This window comes from Prionailurus viverrinus, chromosome B3 (genome assembly GCF_022837055.1).
Source record: "Prionailurus viverrinus isolate Anna chromosome B3, UM_Priviv_1.0, whole genome shotgun sequence".
Taxonomy (NCBI): domain Eukaryota; kingdom Metazoa; phylum Chordata; class Mammalia; order Carnivora; family Felidae; genus Prionailurus; species Prionailurus viverrinus.
Window position 1 is genome coordinate 57675377 of NC_062566.1, and position 25911 is coordinate 57701287.

General features: G+C 47.5%; 1 protein-coding gene and 2 long non-coding RNA genes across 3 annotated transcripts; 2 read left to right on the top strand and 1 right to left on the bottom strand.

Annotated features, from left to right (window-relative positions):
• Positions 1–1668: 1668 nt before the first annotated feature.
• Positions 1669–25732, bottom strand: LOC125167913 (uncharacterized). The gene is made up of 5 exons (XR_007152986.1): positions 23296–25732; positions 21776–21779; positions 16671–16675; positions 4880–4885; positions 1669–1679 (listed from the first exon to the last, which is right to left on the bottom strand). It is a non-coding gene; the product is annotated as an uncharacterized LOC125167913 (long non-coding RNA).
• On the top strand, positions 6755–10066 carry LOC125167914 (uncharacterized). The gene is made up of 3 exons (XR_007152987.1): positions 6755–6795; positions 8011–8275; positions 9971–10066. It is a non-coding gene; the product is annotated as an uncharacterized LOC125167914 (long non-coding RNA).
• Positions 11991–16606, top strand: RHOV (ras homolog family member V). Its single transcript, XM_047862805.1, has 3 exons — positions 11991–12301; positions 12498–12556; positions 12734–16606. The coding sequence occupies exons 1-3, from the start codon at positions 12094–12096 to the stop codon at positions 13175–13177; spliced, it is 711 nt and encodes a 236-aa protein (XP_047718761.1). The 5' UTR covers positions 11991–12093; the 3' UTR covers positions 13178–16606.
• Positions 25733–25911: the final 179 nt, after the last annotated feature.

Genomic DNA, 25911 nt, shown 5'->3' on the forward strand with positions numbered 1-25911 from the left:
TGGGAAACGGGAGCATCATCAGGTCATTGGTTCTCAAACTGGGGTTCACAAGTCCTTAGAGGTATGAATGGCTCTCCCTAAGAAACACAGAGCTTCCCTGTCTTCAGCTTCTCTCATCTCTTTCCTAAAAGTGATGAGCAGAAGGAGGTACCTGGGAGGAAGAGATAGGTTCTCTTCCACCTCCCTTGATCCTCTTTTTCTTTTTTTTCTTTAATTTTTTTAACATTTATTAATTTATTTTATTTTATTTATTTTTTTAATTTTTTAACGTTTATTTATTTTTTTTAATTTTTTTTTTAACGTTTATTTATTTTTGAGACAGAGAGAGACAGAGCATGAACGGGGGAGGGGCAGAGAGAGAGGGAGACACAGAACTGGAAGCAGGCTCCAGGCTCTGAGCCATCAGCCCAGAGCCCGACGCGGGGCTCGAACTCACGGACTGTGAGATCGTGACCTGAGCTGAAGTCGGACGCTTAACCGACTGCGCCACCCAGGCGCCCCAACATTTATTTATTTTTGAGAAAGAGAGAGACAGAGCATGAACAGGGGAGGGTCAGAGAGAGGGAGACACAGAATCTGAAACAGGCTCCATGCTCTGAGCTGTCAGTACAGAGCCCGACGCGGGGCTCGAACTCACGGACCGTGAGATCATGACCTGAGCCGAAGTCGGATACTTATCGGATGTTTAACCGACCAAGCCACCCAGGCGCCCCAACATTTATTAATTTTTGAGACAGAGATGGAGTGCGAGCTGGAAAGGTCAGGGAGAGAGGGAGACACAGAATTCAAAGCAGGCTCCAGGCTCTGAGCTGTCAGTACAGGGCCCAAAGTGGGACTCAGACTCACGAGAGGTGAGATCATGACCTGAGCCGAAGTCAGAGGCCCAACAGACGGAGCCACCCAGGCACCACTTCCCTGCTTCTCTTTTGCAAAGAAGAACACACTACTCACCCACTGGGACGATAAAAACCAAAACCCTTCACATTATGGTGCTTCCTTCAGGGCGTTAAAATCGTTGCTGGTAGCCCAGCAAAGAGACCTGTGGAATTATTGTTGGTATACCTACAAAGAACAGGTAACAAATCCTTTGCACATCAAATGGTTTCTAGTTCTTTAATCTGAATATAACTTGAGAACCTAATCAGGTTTTAGCTTGATTGAAAACAAAAATCACTAACGTTTTTGGCATTTAATTTGGAAAGTGGTCACATAATCAAGTGACATTGCTATTTCAAACCTCCTTCCGTTCCCATCTAACATTTATGTGAACAAGCTTTTGTCACATCAACACAAACCAAAAAAATGTAGGAAGATAACTGATGCTGAACTTTGTCTCATTCAAGCATTCTATCTACAAATACATGAAGTAATTGAAAACGAAAACAAAAAAAGCCCTATGCATCTCATCAAGAGATGTATTCCTAATGTAATTTTACTTTTTATGTGTAATTATTTTTATCAAATCGTATAATATATTTATGTTTTGGTCAGTTGAATGATAATTGTAATGATAACTTCATTAGAAAGGAAACAATGTAAGGCCTTACAGTAACAAAAAGTGTAACAATATAATGTTCAAAAACATGAATCTCAAGCTCCATGCTCAGCATGGAGCCCGACTTGGGGCTTGATCCCACAACCCTGAGATCATGACCTGAACTGAAACTAAGAGTCAGATGCTCAACCAACTGAGCCACCCACGTGCTCCTGTAGCCCACAATTCTTTAAAAAAAATTTTTTTTTTAAGTTTATTTATTTTTGAGAGAGTGCAAGTGGGGGAGGGTCAGAGAGAGAGGGAGAAGAGAATCCGAAGCAGGCTCTGTGCTGTTAGCACAGAGCCTGATGCAGGGCTCAAGCCCACAAAGCCATGTGACCATGACCTGAGCCAAAGTTGGATACTCAATCAACTGAGCCACCAGGTGCCCCCTCTGTAGCCCATATTTCTTTTTTTTTTTTTAATTTTTTTTAACGTTTATTTATTTTTGAGACAGAGCATGAGCAGGGGAGGGGCAGAGAGAGAGGGAGACACAGAATCTGAAACAGGCTCCAGGCTCTGAGCTGTCAGCACAGAGCCCTATGCGGGGCTTGAACTCATGGACCCCGAGATCATGACCTGAGCCGAAGTCGGCCGCTTAACCGACTGAGCCACCCAGGCGCCCCTGTAGCCCATAATTCTTAAGGGGAGGACTGAAAAGAGGGTGGTGTTGGAGCGCAGACCAGGGCTCCACAGATCTGGATTTCTCTTAGCCTTGAGGCCTTGGGCAAGTCACTTCACCTCTATGGAGACTCAATTTCCTCACGTGTAAAATAAAAGTAATAATACCAGTATATTAGGATGATGACTTTAATAAAGGCTAATTTCTTTTTGTGTTCCCTATCTGGGTCACAGAAGATAAAATTATGAACCTTACCTGACCTGACAAATCTGTATTGTTCATTCTCAGGCAGGGCCATGACTTCATCTGAAAAAATTGCCCTACCCAGGGAGAAGATAATTATAATAATAGAGCCCCCTTGCAGAGCACTCTCTATGGGCACTATTCTAAGTATTCGCCACAATTCATTTAATCCCCACAACATTCTGTGAGTTAGGTACTATTCGAATCCCATTTTACAGACAGGAAACTGATGCCCAGAGAAGACAACAGCTAGTAAGTAACACAACCTGGGTACTAATCCAGGCACTGTGGCCCAGAGTCCATGCTCTTGACCATCAAGTAAATTTGTCTCTTGTTGACAAAACTGTAATTTGAGATAAGAGAGGAGAAAGAAATTTGATTTGCAAATACGAGCATTATATGAATTTATTTTTTAAACATTTTTAACGTTTATTCTTTTTTTTTTTTTTTTGAGAGAGAGAGCACAAGCAGGGGAGGGGCAGAGAAAGAGAGAGACATAGAAGTTGAACCAGGCTCCAGGCTCTGAGCTGTCAGTACAGAACCCAACGCAGGGCTCGAACTCACGAACTGTGAGATCATGGCCTGAGCTGAAGTCAGACACTTAACCAACTGAGCTACCCAGGCGCCCCTATACAAATTTAAATGTGAACAAAACCCCATACCTTTCATATTAGTACTTTCACAAAATAGTAAATGCTGATTTCGTGTTGGTCTGGAAAAGCCTGCTCTGTTTCTAGTTTCAGGCATTGTGGTCTTTCTGAAGAGCATGCTGGAAGGACCAACAGGAGCAAGAACAGATCCAGTTGGGGTGACTGACCTTTGCAATTTTAGCGCTCAAAGTTCTGCACTCCAAGACCCCCCTCAGTCCTGGTCATTCTAGGCCTAGCTGCTCCCCCTTGAAATAAATCCGAAGGACAAGAGCAGCTCTGGTGCGACCTGATTGGGCTCCTGCTTCCCTTGCCAGTTCATTGCTCATCAGTCTCCTCCCTAGCCAGGCTAAGCTAGTTTTAGTTCCAAAATGGACCACGCTCTTTATCCCCTGAGCCTAATTCCTGCTGTTTCTTCAAGCTGTTTCCAAGCCCCTTTTGCTTGGTTTACACTCATTCCAAATCCAAACAGACCCATGAAGTTCAACAGGTACACACTAGTATGAGCACACCAGTTGTTAAGATACCCACTTCCGTGAGTGTGCCCCACTCTGTCACTCCTGTCCAGGATCCATCCACTAAGGGGTTAATGTCAGACATAACCAAGTCTTCTAAGAAGCTACTACAGCACAAGGACTAGCATCTTTCTGAGACCATAGCAGTTGCTAAATAATTTAAATATCCCCATTTACAAGTGTGTAAAATGTTAGTTTATATAAGCTTTGCAAAGTTGCTGATGTTCATCATTATCATCATCATCATCATCAAAGGAGAACACATCCTTTAGGGCTCTAGGGTTAACCACAGCAACGTGAGTAGACCTCACTGATGTCAGACCTCAGCTTCAGTTCAAGAAGAGGCTTTGGGTAGTGGAGCCAATCTTTGGGGAGAGGAAACCAAGGATTTGGCTGTGCCTGGGGCTCAGCCATTTGGACAAGTGCTGTGGCCCCAGGGAAGGAAGGTGGTGCTGCCCATCAGTCTTTTTATCATTCGGCAAGCCGTGCCTCACCATCCATTTATTCATTCCACAAATAGGTAAGTGGGGTGCCACTGGGCTGGGGCAGTAGGAGCCAGACATGGTATAAGTACTTCCCTGTCTTCTAGGTGCTTGAAGTGTGAGATAGGCACAGAGGAAACATGGAGTGTTCTCAAAATTAGTGAAACAGACAATGGCTTCAGGGAAGGGGAAAGTTAGTGTAGGGTAGAGCAAAGTGGGGAAACAAAGAAGCCCTGTTTTGATCACTGCTGTGCACTCAGCACTTTTCACAGTGCCTGGCCCACAGTGGGTTCTCAAAGAACCTTATGGAGTGAATGAATGAAGGGAACAGACTATTCATCATCCTGCCATTCAGAGGTAATCCTTGTTTACTTGTTGGTACATTTCCTCTTTTTTTCCCTAAATACACAATAAATATATATTTTCAATTTCAATAACTATTTCTGTGCAAAAGTAACATGTTCATTGCAGAAAAAGGAGCAGATGATGCTAAGCAACATAATATTATTAATGGCTAATATGTGCTTGGTGATTGTTATATGCCAGGCAAAATAAGCTTCTCACCTAGTGGTAATGACTCCATATTTTAACATACACCCTTCATATAGTACTCTCTTTAAAAAATTTTTCTATTTATTTATTTATTTATTTATTTATTTGAGAGAGAGAGAGAGAGAGAGAGAACAAGGAGAGGGGCAGAGAGAAAGAGAGAGAATCTTAAATGTTTCGTGCTCAGTGTAGAGCCCAACGTGGGGCTTGACCTGAGCCGAAATCAAGAGTTAGACGCTCAAATGACTGAGCCACCCAGGCACCCCAGGACTCCCTTCTATTCTAACTGTATACTTTTTTTTTTTAATAATTGGGCTCAAACAGTTTATATAATTCTGTGTCATTTATTTTATCTTTCAACATTTCCCCATGTCAATGAAAATTCTTTTAAGGATCATTTGCTGGGGGTTGGGGGTATACTCTAACTGGAGGATGTGGGATGCCAGGTCGAGACTCAGACACTATCCAGTGATTAACAGGGACTCACTGTAGATTTGAGTAGGAGAATGACCGAGTACATTTGTTGTCTTAGGAAGCTTGGGTACACTAGAAATGAACAAAGCAAAGACGGAAGGCAAGCAGGAGGTGATTATTGTGGCAAAAAGGATGCCAGGAGGAAGAGGGGAGTCCAGTACTGCAAAGAAAAGACTAAGGACTAAAGATGAAGGAGAGAAAGAAGTCTAAGTGCATTGTGAGGTTTGGAGACAATTTAGTTCCACTCCTTCCAATTCATTAGCTTGAAAGAATCATGCTGCCATTGTCAGAAATAAGAAAGTTAGGAGGGGAGTCCATTTACATTTTTTTTTAAGGTTTTTTTTTTTTTGTTCTTTTTTTTTTTTTTTCAATAATCTCTACACCTAACTTGGGCTCGAACACTCATGACCCTGCAATCAAGAGACTCATGCTTTTCCAGCTGAGCCATCCAGATGCCCCAAGAGGGGAGTCTTTTTAGATGAACTTTTTAGGTGTCAACTCCTGCAGGCCTTTAAAAATACTGGCCAGTGGGGCATCTCGGCGGCTCAGTCAGTTAAGCGTCCAACTCTTGGTTCCCACCCAGGTCATGATTTTACTGTTCGTGGGTTTGAGCCCCATATCCGCTTCTGCACTGAGAGTGTGGAGCCTGCTTGGGATTCTCTCTCTTTCCCTCTCCCTGCCCCTCCCCCACTTGCACTGTCTCTGTCTCTGTCTCTCTCAAAATAAATCAATAAACTTAAAAAAAAAAAATACCGGCCAGGGCTTGAGTGCAAGGTCTGGGCAGGAAAGAGAGGTTTGGGGGGGGGCAGTAGCAGTTGAGATTAGCTACGTGGAGAGTTTGTGGAGAGAAAGACAAGGAGGAGCAGGAGCTAAGGCTGAGTTAAGGGGAGGATGCAGGGCAGGAGGAAGCTCTGGAGGCAGCCTGAGCCTTGGGACACAGATGGCATGGACAACATAGATGGGGTTGGTCTGGAGGCTTGGCTAGCAAGATCTGGTTCCAGGGTACGCCACGAGGCCAGTTCAGCCCAGGCTGCTGAGTTTGCCACCAGCTCCTTCCCGGGACACAAGCACACCAAGGAGAGAAACCAGTAACCTGATTAACTGGAAAGCTCAGATAGTGTGCAGTCTACTTATTGTAGTAGCAGCAGTAGCAGCAGCAGCATTAATATTTTGGTAAATAAATGGTGTTTTTCCCAGTTCTATTGAGGTATGATTGACAAAGAAATCGAGTGTTAAATATACAATTCTTTTCCTGGGCTTCTTCCGCGCGGCAGGCCTGACATGGGGACCTTGGAGCAGAGTGTGCCACAGAAATGGAGAAGGACTGCATGAGGTGTGTTTCTCTCACAAAGAGCCTGAAGGCTGACCTGGTTGAGCAAATGCTACCCCACAACCAGTGTATTTTTGTTGTTGTTGTTGTTAACCCCTTTTTCAGCAGTAGGAAAATCATGATGGTAGGGTAGGGATAGATTTATTTTGGTTTATTCTTATTGAGGTTCTGCTATAGAGGTCCCAGTGTATGCAGTAATTTAAAATGTTTTTAAATATTTATCTATTTTTTGAGAGAGAGAGAGACAGAACGTGAGTGGGGGAGGGGCAGAGAGAGGAAGACAGAATCTGAAGCAGGTTCCAGGCTCTGAGAACTCACAGACTGTGAGATCATGACCTGAGCCAAAGTCAGATGCTTAACCGACTGAGCCACCCAGGCACCCCAGTAATTTTAAATAAGGTAAGGAAATAACAGAAATGCTTAAGAACTTGACCACACCTGAGGACAAACCTGTGACGTGTCCACCACTTACACTTACTGGCTTCTTTAGATTTTTTTTTTTTTTTCCAGAATCAAGTTTCTTTTTTTTATTTATTTATTTTTTTTTTTTTTAAATTTTTTTTTTCAACGTTTATTTATTTTTGGGACAGAGAGAGACAGAGCATGAACGGGGGAGGGGCAGAGAGAGAGGGAGACACAGAATCGGAAACAGGCTCCAGGCTCTGAGCCATCAGCCCAGAGCCCGACGCGGGGCTCGAACTCACAGACCGCGAGATCGTGACGCTTAACCGACTGCGCCACCCAGGCGCCCCTTTTTTTTTTTATTTTTGACAGAGAGAGAGAGACAGAGAGAGGGCAAGAGAACACGAGTGGGGGAGGGGCAGAGGGAGGGAGACAGGATCTGAAGCGGGCTCTGCACTGACAGCAAAGAGCATGAGGTGGGGCTCAAACTCACAAATGGCAAGATAGTGACCTGAGCCGAAGTAGGCCACCTAATTGACTGAGCCACCCAGGAGCCCACTAGCTTCTTTAATGTTGGGCGAGTCCCCTAGCTCCTCTTGACCCCAGTATACTTACCCTCTTCCCGGGTAGGCTTACTTGGCTTCCTATGAGACAGGGAAATGAAAGGACTTTTACAAGTCTAAAGCCGCATACAACTGTGTTGGACATTTTGGAAACAAAATGTTATTACCGCCATGACTCAATGTCAGGGCCATGTTTTAGCTTTGGGGGTGTTTTCTTTTCTTTTTTAAATTTTAGAACAGTTTAAATTTACAGAAAAATTGAGAAGATAGTTTCCATATACAACCTAGGTTCCCCCATTATGAACGTCTTACATACAAGGTACATTTGTCACAATTAATGAACCAGCATTGATACATTATTATCGGGGCGCCTGGGTGGCTCAGTCGGTTGAGCGTCCGACTTCAGCTCAGCTCATGATCTCATGTCTTATGGGTTCCAGCCCCACATCAGGCTCTGTGCTGACAGCTCAGAGCCTGGAGCCTGCTTTGGATTCTGTGTCTCCCTCACTCTCTGCCCCTCCTCTGCTCACACTTTATCTCTCTCAAAATAAATAAACATTAAAAAAATGTTTTTTAAAGATACATTATTATTAACTACATTCCTATCTTATTCAGAAATTCTTAGTTTTTCCTTAATGTCCTCTTTCAGTTTCAGAACCCCATCCAGCCAAATTCTGGAACTTCAACCATGTTACATTCAGTTGCCATTCTCCTTAGACTCCTCTTGACTGTGGCAGTTTTTCAGATTTTCCTTGTTCCTGATGACCTTGACAGTTTGGAGGAGTACTGGACAGGCAATTTGTAGAATGTCTCCCAGGTGGAACTTTTTGGATGTTTTCCCCATGATTAGACTGGGGGTTCTTGTAGGGAAGACCACAGAGGAAAAATGCTGTTCTCATTACATCATATCAAGGGTACGTACAATCAACTTGACTTATCAATGTGGATCTTAATCTTGATCACCTGGTTGAGGGAGTGTTTGTCCGGATTCTCCACTGGAAAGTTACTCTTCCCTCCCCCCACCCCCACCCCCACCTTTTTTCATACTTACTGTCTTCTTTGGAAGGAAGTCACTAGGCATAGCTCACACTTAAGGAGTGGAGGGGTATGTTCCTCCTCAAGGTTTGAGTATCTACGTACATTTTTTGGAGTTCTGCACAGGAGATTTGTCTATTATTGTCCATTTATTTATGTATGCAATCATTTATTTATATCAGAATAGACTTGTGGATATTTACTTTATACTTTGGGTTATAATCTAATACTCCTTTATTTTGTTGCTCAAATCGTCCCAGATTTGCCCTTTTGAAGCTCTTTCAATTGGCTCTGTGTCCATTTGATGTACCTCCATCTTCCTGTTGTTTTGTTTGTTTAGGATTTCCTTACTTTCTGTACCACAGAGCTCCAGGCTCATCTTGTATATTTCCTGCCCCAGTCCTCAAATCAATCATTTCTCCAAAGATAATGTTAGGGCCAAGTTTTGTTTTTTTTTTTTTTAATGCTTATTTTTGAGAGAGAGAGAGAGACAGACAGAGCACAAACAGGGGAGGGACAGGGAGAGAGGAAGACACGGAATCCAAAACAGGCTCCAGGCTCTGAGCTGTCAGCACAGAGCCCAACTCCGGGCTGGAACCCACGAACTACAAAATCATGACCTAAGCCAAAGTTGGACGCTTAACTGACTGAGCCACTCAGGCATCCCAAGTTTTTTTTTTTTTAATGTTTATTTATTTTTGAGAGAGAGGAAGAGGGAGCAGGGAAGGGGCAGAGAGAGAGGGACACAGGATTTGAAGCAGAGTTGGCGCTGATAGCAGAGAGCCTGACATGGGGCTTGAACCAATGAACCCACGAATCCACGTACCCTGAGATCATGACCCCTGCCAAAGTCAGACGCCTAACCGACTCTGCTACCCAGGCAACCCAATGTTAGAGCCAAGTTTTAATCTCAGCAAATGTGTGTCTGGCTGGAAGTTGGGACAGATGATCTGTCAGGTGGACAGGAAAAAGACACAACCCACCATTAGGAGGGGACTTTCCCAGCAGTAGCAGCTACAATTGCAAGTCCTTAGCTGAGAAACAGGTGACTCACCAGCTCTCAGGGTTGTCTCCACCCTCCCCCTCTTGCTGGCAAGACTGTCCCTAAACCAGCTCAGACAGAGGGACCTAGGTCAGAAAGTGTCCCCACCCTTGGGGCCTGTCGCAGGCCAAGTCAGGGCTTTTCTCCATGCCAGACAGACACCTCCCCCCATTTGTGTATTATTTATATATATCCTTCCTATCTGCAGAAAGGATTAAACAGGATTACCATCAAATTTACAGCTATAATAAAACTGTTATTAAAACTTGGGTAAAAGGATAAGACTTCTGTGAAGAAGAGCCTCTATGTGTAGTAATTTTGTCCCCGACACCTGGTTCTTTGAATCACAGATTGCTAGCACCGGAAGTGCTTTCAGAAATAAACACACTTCACCTGTCATTTTATAACTCCGAGATGGATCAAGTAATATTTTAAGAGTCACACAGCTAATGAGCTGAAGAACTAGGAATACTAGGACAGATCTCCTGATGTACATATCTTTTCAAATCCTCATTCTTGCCTCCCTTTCCAGGAGAGAAAAAAAAGAACAGCTTTTGGACTTCCTCGGGGATGTGATGGCAAGACAAAATTGTGGGGCCTCTTTCACTTGCTAGGTGAATAAACTTATGTGGATGTGTCTGAGAAGTCTTTGGTGCTATAATTAGGGATTATTAGCACCCCCAGTTTTTTAATCTTAGGGAATGTAGGATGTAGACTTTGGGATATATAAGTGGAAATTGGGGAGGATCCTAGCATTTCCCACACAGTCAAGATTTTTTTTACCTATTTTTTTTTTTTTTGAGAGACAGAGAGAGGCAGAGCGGGAGGGGGGAGGGGTGGGGGGCAGAGAGAGGGAGACACAGACTCTGAAGCAGGCTCCAGGCTCTGAGCTGTCAGCACAGATCCCAATTCAGGGCTTGAGCCCACCAACCGTGAGATCATGACCTGAGCCAAAGTTGGATGCTTAACCACTATGCCACCCAGGTACCCCGAACCACAGTCAAGATTTTAATGGTTAAGTCAGCAACTTTCTCACTGTTGTCCTTAACTTTTTTTTTCAAGTTTATTTGTTTATTTTGAGAGAGAGAGAGAGAGTGCTCACGTGAGAGTGGCAGAAAGGGAGAGAGAGAATCCCAAGCAGGCTCCACACTGTCAGCGAAGAGCCTGATGTGGGGCTCAATCCCAGGAACCATGAGATTATACCTGAGCCAAAATCAAGGATAGGACGTTCAGCTGAGCCACCCAGGTGCCCCTGTCCTCAACTTTTGACAAGGGAGGAAGGAAGGGAGCCAGGAAGGAAGGGAAAAAGGAAGGAAGGAAAAATAAAAACCTTCAGGGATCCTGAGACTTTTTTTCAAGAATTTTAGAGGTTTGGATTTATGGATTTTTATACTACCAACTATTTAAGAAACAGGATTATCTCTTGTCTTTAATATTCACTGTCCCATCCCTTCCCAACACTCTCCCTGCAGCAAGTCACGAATGAGGTGTTTTCAATGATCTTTGCACACAGGCTGAGATGAAAGATTGCCTTGGAATTCAAAGAAAGGATTTGGGGCCTTGTGTCACTTGTGTGGCTGCAACAAAGAGATGAAATTAGCTCTCTTGGTGACCTTCCTAGAACTACCTGGGATTATCTTGTCTCAATCTGTAAACTCCTTCTGGGGTAAGGACAGTGGGTGGCCCAGAACAGCATCAGCATATAAGTAATTACTATGTACTTTTTTGATGATGATGATGATGATGATGATGAAGATAGTATTAGGCACTTTGGAGATTTAGAAAATATTCAAATGTTGAATTGTCCTTGGAGATCCTCCCCAGCTAGCTTCTCCAGCACCCTGAATTCCTTTAGCAGAGCATAGTGAAGGTGTTTAAAGCCTGTCTTCAAACCCAATCAAGAGCAAGTTTTTCCCTGGGAGTGTGGTAAGTTCCCACCTGGTGTGTTCATGCTTGAGTTTATCTTCTGGCTTTTTATCATCTGTGTGTGTGTGTGTGTGTGTGTGTGTGTGTGTGTGTGTGTGTTTTAAAGATTTTTTTAAGTAATCTCTACATGGAATGTGGAGCTAGAATTTACAACTCTGAGATTAACAGTCTCATGCTCTACTGACTGAACCAGCCAGGCACTCCCATGATCTGTATATTTTTAAAAATCATTCTTTAATAAGAAAATTATTATCCAGACTTTTATACTCGTGTAAACATATATCTAGGTTTTTGCTTTAATCTGAACAAAGGTTTAATTTGAACATGCTGTATTGTGTGTTCTGCAACTCGCTTCTTCTTCCTAACAATAAATCCTGGATATTTTTCTCTGCCAAGATACCTAGATCTGCCTCATGTTGGCGATTCTTTGTCCTTGTACCTGCGTGATTCTCTGAGCGCCAGTTTTCGGCCTGGCTCTCTTCCTTCCCGGGGTATGGGACCGCCGGACCTCACCGGGTGCGTTGCCCCGGGAGGCCCCGACAGGGTTTGGCGGGTGGGTGGAGTCCCGGGCCGCACGGGACATGCAGATGAGGTGGGCGGAGCCCCCACATATACCCTGGGTTAGCGGCTGGCCGGCGCGCCGGGCTTTGGCGGACTCAGAGGCACCCTGCAGAACCTGCTTCCCGGAGCGCGGCGGAGCCTGGTCCCGGGCTGTCCCCGGAGTGGGCCATGCCCCCGCGGGAGCTGAGCGAGGCCGAGTCGTCCCCGCTCCGGGCCCCGACCCCTCCCCCGCGGCGGGGCAGCGCGTCCCCGGAGCTGGGCATCAAGTGCGTGCTGGTGGGCGACGGCGCCGTGGGCAAGAGCAGCCTCATCGTCAGCTACACCTGCAATGGGTACCCCGCGCGCTACCGGCCCACAGCGCTGGACACCTTCTCTGGTACGTTCAACGGCCCCGGCGGCCGCGTGGCTGGGGGTGGGGTTGTGCATCCAGGGGCTGCGGCTGGCGCGGGGACTGGAGGGCAAGGAAGCGCCACGGGAGGGGGACGGAAGCAGGCCCCGAGGTGGCGCTGGTGAGGTCTAGTAGGGCCCAAGATGCTCTTCCTGACTCGCTGTCTCCCGCCCTGACCCTGCAGTGCAAGTCCTGGTGGATGGAGCCCCGGTGCGCATTGAGCTCTGGGACACAGCGGGACAGGTGAGAAGTTGGGCGCGGCCTCTAATGGTCTGGGAGAAGGTGGGCTGGAGGGTGGATAAGAAATGGAGATGGTCTTGGGCCTTTGGAGTCTCAGGTCGGCAACCTCAGGTGACGAGCAGATTCCTGTTCCCTGCGGCAGGGAATAATCCTACTAATGATCTGGCCTTACCATCCTAGGAAGATTTTGACCGCCTTCGCTCCCTTTGCTACCCGGATACTGATGTCTTCCTGGCCTGCTTCAGCGTAGTGCAGCCCAGCTCTTTCCAGAACATCACAGAGAAATGGCTGCCCGAGATCCGCACTCACAACCCCCAAGCTCCTGTGCTGCTGGTAGGCACCCAGGCCGACCTGAGGGACGATGTCAATGTATTGATTCAGCTGGACCAGGGGGGCCGGGAGGGCCCAGTGCCCCAACCCCAGGCTCAGGGTCTAGCGGAGAAGATCCGGGCCTCCTGCTACCTCGAGTGCTCTGCCTTGACGCAGAAGAACTTGAAGGAGGTGTTTGACTCAGCTATTCTCAGTGCCATTGAACACAAAGCCCGGCTGGAGAAGAAATTGAACGCCAAAGGTGTGCGAACCCTCTCTCGCTGCCGATGGAAGAAGTTCTTCTGCTTTGTTTGAACAGCCACAGCAGCTAGGGAGTAATAGGCATAAGACCACAGACTTCTGGAAACTGGGGTACTGGGGCCTTTGAGGGGGATACTGGCAGGGCCAGGCCACCTCATGGGACTTAGTTCCACCTGAACACTGTGAGGACACAGGCCTCTAATTGCCCACTGTAATATGCAAGGGTGGGCCCAGGGCCTGGAGGAGGCAAGGCTCTGAGTTGGATTTCTGTGGTCAAAGATCACAGAGAAATCCCAGCACTCTGATTTTTGTGGGGTGGTCCTAGCAGTGTCATCCACCGCTAAGCAGTTTGGGATCCAGCTCCCAGTTTCTTACCAGGAGACCTCAGGTCAGCCTGGCTGAATTAGGACCCCTTGTGGTGGTCCCCACCCCTTCCTTGGCACAGGGGTGAGGAAGAGCCTGGCAAGAGCAGGAGGGTGGAGAACTTAGAGAGCCGTTTGGGATGGACTGGATAAGACAGAGGTCAATGAGAGATTGAAAGGGAGCAGAAAGTGAGGCCTTGGAGCCTTGGGGCTGGAGGGAGGCTGGTGAGGAGGCAGGTCAGAGGGCTAAGCTTGGAAGGAGGAAGAGCAGGGAGAGCAGAGAAGTGGGGCAGCTGAGGAGCAAGGCTGACACCTGGGCTGCCCTCAGGCCCCAGGACCACGGTGGGCGGGGCTGGTCCCTGGGAAGAACTGGGACTCAGGGCTCCCTAGGCACTGCCCAAACTGGCTGGGCCAGGAGCAGGGCAGGAAGTGAGAGGCAAGGCCCAGCAAGAGGAGGGGGAGGAGCTGCAAACTAGAGCCTGAAGGAAGAAGGGGCTGGGGTCGCCCCTTCCTCCAAGGCCACAGCCTAGAAGGTAGAGAGCAGTACAGAGTCTGCAAATAAAGCCTTAAGTTTCTGAAGCTGCTGTCTCTGTGTCATTTCCTGGAGCTGTCTGCCCATTGCTCTCTCAGAGTCCTCTTCAGGACCCAATAGCCAGGATAGATAGGTTGGGTACTGAAGGACTGAGGCTAGACTGAGAGGTGGGGCTGCACTAGATGAGACAGTGTGATGGGAACTGGACTGGGGGGGGGGACAGGTCTGGGGCTCCCCACTTGGAGCTTAGCTGGTTCCCAGGAGAGCTAGCGTGGGAAGCAGCCTAGGAACGGGTTTCCCCAGGTGTCAGCGCCAGAGCTGCTTTCCCATGACCTCACCAGGCGGGTAGTGCCCCTCCCCTCTCCCCCTCCTTTCTAGAGCACCTCGCTCATCACTGGGGCTCTGGGCAGTGCTAGGCCCTCTAACCTTCCTGCTCTGATCCTTCTAACTGTCCACAGGGTCTCGGGGTAGGGGGCCACTTGGCTCAGAGCCTGAGAATGACATAACTCCATACAGCCTAAACCTCAACCACTGGCCAAACTTCTGGGTCAAGTTGGTTGGACCTAGTCTTCAGTCTTGGCACTCAAAGTCCACATAAGGACCGACTAAAGGTCAAGGTGCGTGTTTTCAGTAATTTAAATAGCAGTTTAGACCCAGAAATCCTGGGGAGTGAGGGTTTATTGGGTGATGACTTGGAGAGGAGCAGGGATCCAGAGAAGATTCCCTGGAATTGGAGCTAGAAGAAACTTTAAAGGGTACCTTGGGGGGAAACACACACTTTCTTTACCCACAAAGAAAGTGAGCCCTGGAGAAAAAAGGTAATACCTCAAGTGCAAACTAGAGTTCCATACATGGGTAAGTGTTATTCCTATGGAGAGGTATTTCTAAGGCACACCTGCTAAGCAACTGCTGGGCTAGGTGAGTGTGCACCCTTGTCCCAGCCCGGCTCCCTCTGCAGGAAGTAACAGCTGCCTGTGTAAAGAGCAGGGCTGAGGGACAGAAATCCTAGTCAAGTGAAATCTTAGATAATCTCCCAATTTAGTTTTAGCCAAGACTATCCAGCTCCTATCCCACCAGGGCCCATCCCCAAGAGCTCCAGCCATCCCATCTGCCCTTGTCCCCTTGCCCCTCAGGTAGAGGTGCTGGGGCTGTACTATTGCAGCCAGGTTCTGAGGGGTCTCACACCCCAGCTAAACAGCCTCTGTTACCGCAACCCAGCCTAACTCACATCCCTCTAGGGCAGAGACCTGGGTTCAAGTTCAGGCTGTGACATCAACCATGACCTTAAGCAAATCATTTCCCTTCTGTGTGCCTCAAAGTCCTCATTTGCAACATGAAGGACTCAGGATTCTGGGGATGCCTGGCTGGCTCATTCAGTAGAGCATGTGATTCTCAATCTTAGGGTTGTGAGTTCAAGCCCATGTTGGCCAATGAATCTACTTAAAAAAAAAATACTCACTATAGTGGAATAAAGGTTTTCAAACTGCTCCAAGGGGACTCAGAGGTGCCATGAAATGGGGGAGTAAGTCTAATCAGGTGATCTCGGAGGGCCCCCCCCCCCCCACCTCCAGCTTCTTCCCTAACTCTCTGATGGTACCAGCACATCCATGGCACTATGTCTCTTCTGCTGGGTCACTGAGCCTGGTCGGCACCTCTGTCAGCCTTGCCCTCTCCATCCCTGCCACTGCTGCTCTCCATCTAGGTCCTCCAGTGTTGCTGCCTTCACTTTGGCAGCTCTCTGACTCAGGACTGTTACCAGCCCTCGTTGCCTGCAGTGAACTCCCAGGCCCTCATTTAGCATTCAAGGCCTTTTCAAATCTGACACCAACCTGGACCAGGCCAGCTGGTCCCAGTGATCCCATTCCCTGATCCCCAATTATTTTTTGACTTCTGATGCCCAAGTCTTTGCTTTTGCCAAATCCTTTAGTTTGCAAAGTACACCCACCCCACCCCTCACCACCCTGTGTCCTGTTTCTCTTCTGACCATCCAATACTCCCCTTTTCCAGGAAGTGTCTCTTACTGGTATTAGTGTCTGCACTGCTCTCTTGGCATTTCAAGGGCACTCTGAATTTGGTTACTTACTCAGGCTGCATCTTCCCAGCAAAATAGAAAGTCCTCTTATGCCTCTGTGCTCCCATGGGGTCTTGGACTCAGGCAATGTTTGCTGCTGGCCCTTAAGTGCTTATGATAAAAAGCCAACCAGTGAGCCATGGAAGGGACTCTGAGGTTCAAGTTCAGCTCCAGATATGTGTTACTGAAGCCTGGAGGTAGGCCTAAGAGCAATGGCTTGCTGGAAAGGCCCTCAGAGACGCAGGGACCAACCCCATGCAGGACAGGTGGGATTTACCTCTGGTTCCAAACCCACCAATCACTCTGCTTCTGTTTCTCTCTATAATATCTATTTTTATCTCTTTCCTTTGCCCTTTTCCTCTCTCTTTCCAGTCTTGAATCTAAATTTAAAAGTATTAATTATATTAATCAGATAAAATTGTGTGTTTCTTACATCTACATTCTTCCATGGCCTTATGGATGTAAATTGTTTTGTTTTTTTTTTTAAGTTTATTTATTTTGAGAAAGCCAGAGACAGTGTGAGGCAAGGGGCAGGGACAGAGGGAGACAGAGAATCCCTAGCAGGTTCTGTGCTGTCAGCACAGAGACTGATGCATGGCTCAGACCCATGAACCATGAGATCATGACCTGAGCTGAAACCGAGAGTCAGATGCCTGACCGACTGAGCCATCCAGGTGCCCCAAATGTAAATTATTTTTAATGTCTATGTAACCAACCCTTAGCTGATTTTTAAATGTTTATTCTCCCATAATAAATACTCATAGGAAAATTAGAAAATCCTAAGAACTAGAAGATTAAAACTTTAGTAATATTCTTAATTCCTAAAGATCATCAGTAGTAACATTTTGATGTACTTCCTTCCAGCCTATTCTGTGCATATTTTTGAAATACTTATTTTCTGGTCATGCTGTATATACAATTTTGTATTTTTGGGTTTTTTTTTTTTCATTTAAAAATTTAACAGGAGTGCCTGACTGGCTCAGTCAGTGGAGCAGAGCATGAAGCTCTTGGTCTCGGAGTCGTGAGTTCAAGCTTCACACTGGGGGTAGAGCTTATTTAAAAGAATAGAAGCACCTGAGCGGCTCAGTTGGTTAAGCATCCAACTTCAGCTCAGGTCATGATCTCATAGCCTGTGAGTTCGAGCCCCATATAGGAGTCTCTGTTGACAGCTCAGAGCCTGGAGCCTTCTTTGGATTCTATGTCTCCCTCTATCTCTGCCCCTCCCCCACTCACACTCTGTCTCTCAAAAATGAGTAAACATTAAAAAAATAAAAAAAAATAGGGGTGCTTGGCTGGATTAGTTGGTAGAACATGTGACTCTTGATTTTGGAATTGTGAGTTTGAGTCCCATGTTGGGTGTAGAGATTACTTAAAAATATATATATATTAAAAAAAGAGTAAAAATACTTTCTAATACTTAAAAAATATACACCCAATGTGGGCCTGGAACTCACAGCCCCAAGACCAAGAGTTGCATGCTCTACCAACTGAGCCAGTCAGGTGCTCCAATATATAGAATTTTAACAGTGTTTTTCATGTTATAAACTCTGACCAGAGGCTGTACCCGTATTTGTATATTTGCTTACTGTTTCACCCTGACCATACTTTCTTTGACTAGATCCCGATTTGGGAGCACTTAGGTTGTTTTCCTTTAATTTTTTTTTAAACATCTATTTATTTTTGAAAGACAGAGAGAGACAGAGCACGAGCAGGGGGAGAGGGAGACAGAATTCGAAACAGGCTCTAGGCTCTGAGCTGTCAGCACAGAGCCCGAAGCAGGGCTAGAACTCACAAATCATGAGATCATGACCTAGGCAGAAGTTAGACGCTTAACTGACTGAGCCACCCAGGAGCCCCTAATTTTTTTCCTATTATAAATGATACTACATCGACATTTGATTATTTTTTCCACCATGGGTTGGTGACCATTTACAGAAAAAAAGTTCGTTTTTGGTTTGGAGACTGGATCTCATATAATCCCAAGTGACTCTTATGAGAGAGCTTGGGTTTCTGTGTATGTATGACTCGGGTGGTGGTGGGGGGGGGGTTGCTCTTTTTGTTGGAGCATGACTAGCAGATTGTGGGTGTTCAATAAATACTAAATGATGACAAGTTGCATGTATATTACGTATTTGTGTTCACGTACATTTCTGTGTGTCCCTGTTTTTGTTCGTGCATATTTAAAGTGGGTATTGTCTTTGTGCAAAACTCAGAATAATGCCATATATGTGCAAGTCTGTGTATCTATGTCTGTAAATGTAGTGTCTGTCTTTAGGCAAGATGTGTACAGCCCTGCATTTGTATGTCTGTGTACCTACATGAGGTCTGCCCCTAGATGAGTGTGTATTATACACAAATCTATGTGTGTGTCTGGGTGTGTATGTTGATCTCTGCGCCTGTGTGTGCACATGTAGGTTGGGCCTAGTGTCTATGTGTTCGTGTGTGCCTGGGCCCAGTTCTGTGTGGATCTGTGAGTGGGGTCTCTCTCCGTAGGCATCCTTGTTCTGCGTGTGAGTGTGTGTGCACCCGAAGGAGGGGTGTCTTGCTTGCTTTCCCCCTGGGAGCAGAGTGGTGCCCAGGGCAGGCGTGACGCACCCTCTCTGAGCTCCCCATTCTCCTGGGAACCAGCTTGGGAGAGTGAGCGAGACCGAGAGCAGACTGCGTCAGGAGCACCAGCCCCTTTTGCAACCAGCCCAGGCCCCAGGCGGTAACCGCGGCTCTCACAGGTCAGACCTGCCCACCGTACCTGGCTGCCAGGAACCCAGCTCCCACAGGGCTGCACCGTCAGCTCCCTCCTTGGGCCTGTGCCAGATCCTCCAGGGTGAGCAGGACTCAGCCAGCCGAGGGGCCACATTAGTCACCCTGTGACAACAGCAGGGAGTGACTTCCTGGGCCTGGGCAGCACTGGCTGTCCCAGGGAATCACTGCTTTCTGCCCCTGATTGCAGCAGCGATGAGGCAGCCTTATAGCCTTCTGTTCTTACACCTGAACTTCAGGATAGGCCTGGCGGCTCTCATCAGCTCCAATTTTTAGATGAAAAGACCGAAGCACAGAGTCCCCTGACCAAGGTGTAGGCCAAGCTGGGCCTCGGATGTGAGTTTCCTGACTCTGGGACCAGGCCTCTTTCTGGTGAGCCACCCAGAGCTCTAGGTTTCTGCCGCCTAGAAGTGATTCTCTTAGAGGGCAGGGCTGGGAGTCATGGGACAGATTTGGTTTTTCTAGGCTGAGGAGTGGGGCAGAGAGAGACAGGGCTGGAGGTGAGTTGTGGGGAGAGATGTTGGCACTGAACTAGGACTGCCCTCCTAGTGGAACATTTTCAAGGCTTTCTCCACTGAACAGAGGATTTGTCCCACAACTGGGATGACCGTGAAAATCATTGTCAGATTCAGGATATATATTTTTTAATTTTTAAATGTTTTTACTTACTTTTGAGAGAGAGAAAGAGAGAGCACAAGTGGAGGAGGGGCAGAGAGAATCTGAAGCAGGCTCCAGGCTCTGAGCTGTTAGCAGAGAGTCCGATGGAGGGCCTGAACTTGTAAACCACGAGATCATGACCTGAGCTGAAGTCGGATGCTCAACCGACTGAGCCACCCAGGCGCCCAGATTCAGGATATTTTTAAGATTGAATAGGACCTATATTAATACCCATCCTTGGGGCACCTGGGTGGCTCAGTCGGTTGAGCATCCGACTTTGGCTCAGGTCATGATCTCATTCGTGGTTTGTGGCTTCGAACCCCACATCAGGCTTGCTGCTGTCAGCACAGAGCCTTCTTCGGATCCTCTGTCCCCCTCTATCTCTGTCCCTCCCCTGCTCATACTCTCTCTCCCAAAAATAAATAAAACATTACAAAAAAAATACCTGTCCTATGTTCACCCTACTTGTAACCCCTTTGGAAGACAGAGCCAGTCATTGTCACCAGCAATATGGCCTCCTTGACCCTCACCTGTACCAATCTGCCTCTCTCTCCAGGTGTCCAGACGATTCGCTGGCCCCTTGGCAGTGAAGGGCAGCAGGGGAGCCTTTGGGCCAAGTGGGGGCAGATAGGTTGCCTCGGGCCCCCTTGAAACTGGCAGAAAATCAGGCAGCACAGACCCCATCCAGGGACACCTGATCCATGATGGCTTCCTCCCTCAGACCTGTGGCCATGTTCTGCTGCCTCTGCCCATATGCTCCCCCTCTCCAGTACCCTGCACCAGTTGGGGAACAAGCAGAGCCTGTCCCCAGGGGTCTCCCTCTGGGCACAGTGAGATCACTGTCCTGGTGGGACAGGGGATACTTCATTCCTGGAGCACCACTGCCCAATAGACCATGTGCTATGCTGACCACCCCATCTCCATGGGGCCCTCCTGTTTCAGCTCCATCCCTGACTTGCTGGGTGACTTTGGGCAAATTACCGCCTTCCTCCTTGTCTGAGTTTCTCTCAGTTGGGAAGTGGGGCTTATACTTTCTGCCCCTCCCTGGCTCCCAGGGGACCTGCAGGGATAAGCAAGATAATAGCGGGGAACTGATTTAGAGGAAGCTGTTGAGAGCCAAGTAAGAGGTATCAGTGCTGGCCTGTGTTTACATGGGTGTGGACTTTGGGTTCCCAGCATTCTGGGGCTTGGGACCAGCCCTGACAGCTTCTTGGCCTGGCACCTGGCTCTTTTGTCCCACTTCCAGAGAAAGGACCAAAACCAAAGCCAGGAGTCTAGTCTTCTAGAGAAGGTGATGTCAGAGCAAAAAGTTTGGGGCTCAGGAACACTGGCCTAGCTCTGTCCCCAACTACTGGCTGTTTAACCTTGGGCTGGTCACTGCCCCTCTCTGGGCCTCAACAGTTTGACAGCCTCCCTCAGCTGTGCACTCAGGGATCTCAAGTCTGTAACCAGAGGCCAACATCATGATTTGGGGATAGAAAGGACCTTGTCATCTGGTCCTTTACTTTTCATAGGCTGTGATGTACCTCTCTTTGAGAGCCACAGGTTAACCCTCTCTTTGAGAGTCAGCCTGGTTAACCCAAGTCCTAAATTGGTTACAAAAGGGATCATTTGGGAGAATGCTTAAAACCTAGCACAGGCCTCTCCTCCACCCACAGCTGTCCGTGGAAAGGGTGCTGGCCCTTGTCCCCTCCCCCACGACACCTGCAACTGCCTCCACCCACAACTCCACTCTCCGCCTTCACCAGGTTTCCACCTGGCTCTTCTCCTTAGCTGGCTCCTTCCTGACCCCAGCAGGCTTTGAAACTCTTCACTTTTGAACTGCTCTCTTCCAGGCCTCCTGCCACCCCTCCAAGCACTCCTCCTTTGGGTCTTCTCCCTCCAAGAAGAGGTTCTGTCTCAAGGTCCGGAGTTTCTCCCAGCAATCTCCCACTCCTCCATTTCCCCCTACCCAGCCTACTCCCGAATCCAGGCACTGGACCCTCTCCACCAAGCCCAGAACCTCACCGCTAGAGTGTTAGGGCCTCACCAGGATGCACCTGCAGCGGGAAAATGCAGTGCTGACTGGCCCAAAGACTACAAAACTCATATGTTTTTGCCTTGCTCCTGGCTTTTTTTAACGTTCCTTCTTGCTCTTTCTTGTCTTCTTCCTACTTTATACTCATATTATCTCATACTTTATAGATGCTTTTAAGCTGCCTTTAAATTCTTCCTCAGGAAGGCAAGGCATAAGCAAACAAAAACTAAGTAATCAGCAATAAAATCAGTGAAACCAGTCTCCAGCTGGTACCTGGGGCCTGGTTCTCTCAACGCTGCCCTTCCCGCTGGGCCGTGTTTCTGCCGGTGACGCTGCCACCCACCCCGGCTCCCAGGACAGAAAACCTGAAGGCTCCGCTGACCCCGATTCTTCCTCTGCACACTCCAGGTACTGAGCCTTCCAGCTTCCCCTTTCCCCAGATCTCAGACGCTCCCTCGTCTTTTCCCTCCCCGGCACAGAGCTGCATGGTCTGATGATTTGTTTCTTCCTGGAATATATCTGAATACTTTTTCAAAAGATTAACTTTTTCTTATTACAAAAGCAATAGACATTTATTGTAGAAAATTTAGAGAATGCAGGCTGACAAAAGAAAACTAGAGAGATAACACTGGAACATTTGGGTAAATATCCTTTTCCAGTTTTGAAGTTCTTGTATTTGTTTACTTATTTTGAGAAAGAGATAGAGTACAAGCAGGGGAGGGGCAGAGAGGGAGACACAGAATCTGAAGCAAGCTCCAGACTCTGAGCTGTCAGCACTGAGCCCCACATGGGACTTGAACTCATGAATCACGAGATCATGACCTGAGCCGAAGTTAAGAGTCGGACGCTTAACAGACTGAGCCACCCTGTTTTGGTGTTTTTAACATATAGCCTTTTTTTTTTTCTTTCTTTTTTTTAACCCCGCAACGAGGAGCTTCTCCACTTCTTTCCTGGTTTATTTTCTTGGTCCTCCTGGCTCCAGGCTCCCCTGATAGAATTCCCCCCTAGGAGCCACTGCAGTTTGGGGGGAAAAAAGGCAGGCACTCTGGGAGAACCCGTGGGAGAGTTTGGACCACCTCTCCTCCACCCCACTGAAGCTGGCCTTCTGGATTTGGGGCTATCAGGTGGTGTTATTGACAACAACCCCTCCCAAGGGGACTTGAAAAGTGCCTTCCCAGGCTTTAGTCTAGGGGTTGGGTGGGGAAGGGAGTGGTCTTGTGCAATAGAGAAAACCACTCCTCATTCAGGGCTGTTTGTTTAAGTGGGCAGGGTTGAGTTTGGGAGAAAACCCAGTTTTTGTCAGTGTTTATTTGAATTGTTGGGCCCAATAGGTTTTGGAGAAAACTTCCCAATATGGGAAGAGAGGTTGGGTTATAAGGGACAAGATGATGGGGGTCCCAAGGTTGACTGCTTGGAGCGGCAGCCTGGGTGGGGGCTCTGGATGGGTTAGTGCCTGCCCAGCTCATGAGGACCCAAACTCAGTGCCTGGATTGCTGCAGGAATGTGGGTCCCAGATTGCCAGTCTCCTATGCTTCCCCCAAAAGCTACAAAAGTGGATTTTTTTTTAATGTTAGTAAATAATCAAAAAAATTAAACCACTGTGTCAAAGCATGGTTGGCTGCCAGCGTGCAACTTTTTTTTTTTAATGTTTATTTATTTTTGAGAGAGAGAGAGAGTGGTAGAGGGGGCAGAGAGAGAGGAAGACACAGGATCTGAAGCAGGCTCCAGGCTCTGAGCTGTCAGCCCAAAACCTGACACGGGACTCAAACTCACCACCAACAAGACCTGAGCCGAAGTTGGATGCTCAAGTGACTGAGACACCAAGGTGCCCTGCCAGCATGCAACTTTTTGACTAGACTTTACTGCACATCTACTACTATCCTTTACACAGGTTGCCCCAATTTACTTAGTGTGGCTTCCTCCCTCTTTCCCTCTCCTGTGGTCCAACCTCCAGTGATATGGCCTGTTTACCTAACCATTCTTTAAAGCGGAATCTGAATTGCTCCTTCCCCTGCTCAAATCTGTCTTCACCGATGTGTTCATCAATGTAGTCTCTACCCACCAAGTTCCCGGCTTTCCCTCTCATTGCTTCAGCCAAACTGAGCAACTTGTTGATCCCCAATGAAAACAAGACCCGTGATCTTCACTGCCTGGTTTTTACTCGCTATGACTTTGTTATGCCTGGAACACCCACACCCACCTGCTCATCTCTTTTTTTACCTCCTCCATGAAGCCATTTCTCAACCTCCCTCTTGATTTCCACGGCTTGACCAACCTCTGCTTTATTCAACAGCCATTTGTTGGACACCTTGTATCCACAAGCAGGGCCTGGCATGGGGAATACAAGGTAAATAAGACCCCATCCCCAGGGTGCCTGGCTGGCTCAGTCCAAGGAGGATGCAATTCTTGATCTCAGGGTCGTGGGTTCGAGACCCATATTAGGTGTAGAGATTACTTAAATAAATTTAAAAAAAGAAAAAAAAGAAAAAAGAAAAACCATCCCCATCCCTGCCCTGAGGAGCCTCCTCCAGATGAGGGCAGGCATACACTACCATGGGCCATGTGTGTGCAGCAGAAAGAACAGCGATGGGCTTTGGCTGAAGAAACAAGGAAGGCTCTTTGAGCTTCATCACAGGGTGTGTAGAGGTTTCCTGGGGGCAAAGAGGCATTTGAGGTAGATACTACTGCCTGTACAAAGGAATGGAGGTGTGAAAGTTCTAAGAAAGGGAGTCACTTGGGTGAGGGTAGCCGGGAAAGTCACAGAAATAAGCAGCTTAGGGACCAATTTTTTAACAGTATTTGCATTCCTTCTGCCGGAACTCTGCAGTGTTAGCTCCAAAAGAGCAGGGACTGCGTCTCCGCTTTCGTTGCTTCACACCTGCCACCTGCCTGGGACTGAGTACCCTTTTCTCAAACCTTTGCAGCGAAACACAGTACCAGCTGGGTGGTGAAAGTGCCCCCTAGCGGCCCCTGTGCAATCCTTCCTCCCAGCACTGTAGCTGACCTGGCTGACTCCTCCCTCCACCCCAGATCTTACTGGGGATGGCGCTTTGCTTAGCATTTTCTCACTTCATCTCCATCCCTCCCTCAGAGGAGGACGTTCCTTTCTGTCCAACACTTATAAGCATTTATAAGGGTTGATCACTGTTCTAGGCATTGGGATACAGCATTTAATGAGTCATTAATCACTTCAGCTTTGAAAGTGCTTCGGAGATCCAAGAGATAATGGGGGTTGTCCCCAGTGCTAGGGGGACTAGAAGGACCAAATCCATTTAGAGGCTCGAAGGATGGATGAATGGCCTATGAAATGGGATCAGCCAAAGCACAGTAGCAAGCCCCGCCCCTGTCATCTATCCATTACCATTTACTAAGGTCATGGAGGGGATGTGGGGTGATGGAGACCCAGAGAAGATTACGATACCATCTGTTGTCTCCAGGAGCTCACAACCCAGAGGGAAGACAGCTAAGTAAACAGAAAGGCGAAGGGGGCACTCCATGCTCAGGGTTCTGTTAGCAGATGCCAGGGCGTTTTCTCCCCTCCCTGGATGTGTGCGGGAGCATTTGGGGAGTAAGGATTAGGCTGAAAGATGAGAATGGAGGATGTGGTCCAGGCTGAGCACAACAGGTACAAAAACACAGAAGTGTGAGAGTTAGCCATCAAAAGGATGCTAGAAAGGTTCTGCTTCTTGATCTGGGTCTTGCCTTCTGGGTGTGTGCGGTGATGGAAATCAATTGAGCTGGACACTTGTATGAGTCAAGTATGTACATTCACCCTCAATCATTTAAAGGTAGCCTCCAACCTCTCACATTCCTGTGTTATTTTCCTGTGTAGTAATTATTACAATCTAAAAGTATCTCTTTGGTAACACTAGACTCAGGAGCCACATTCATGTTAGGGTTTGAATCTGGCCCTCCAGTACCAGCTCCAGGACCTGGGAACTCAGGTTTGCTGAATCAGCTTCCTGTAAACTGGGGATAATAGAACCTTCATCACAGGGCTGTGCGCTGAGGCAATGACTTGAGATACATAGGTGCTTCCTATGTGCTTATCTTGACAAATATCAGATTGGCGATACCTGGCACACAGCTCAGTATGTAATTTGTTGAAGAAATGAATTAAAGGGGGTGCCTGGGTGGCCCAGTTGGTTGAGCATCTGACTTGTGGTTTTGGCTCAGGTCATGATCTCAGTTCATGAGATTGAACCTCCTCTCTGGCTCTGCACTGACAGCACAGAGCCTGCTTGGGATTCTTTCCCTTCCTTGTTCTCTGCCCCTCCCCCACTCACGTGCACAAGTTCTCTTTCTTTCAAATAAACTTAAAAAAGATGAACTAAAGGATTTTTTTTTTTTTTTTTTTTTTTTTTTTGCACCAAACAAAAGTTGGCTGACACA

Coding starts and splice junctions, on each gene's coding strand:
- RHOV (XM_047862805.1), top strand. CDS start 12,094: ATGCCCCCGCGGGAGCTGAGCGAGGCCGAGTCGTCCCCGCTCCGGGCC. Junction 12,302..12,497: donor AGCGCTGGACACCTTCTCTG/GTACGTTCAACG, acceptor CTGACCCTGCAG/TGCAAGTCCTGGTGGATGGA. Junction 12,557..12,733: donor TCTGGGACACAGCGGGACAG/GTGAGAAGTTGG, acceptor TTACCATCCTAG/GAAGATTTTGACCGCCTTCG.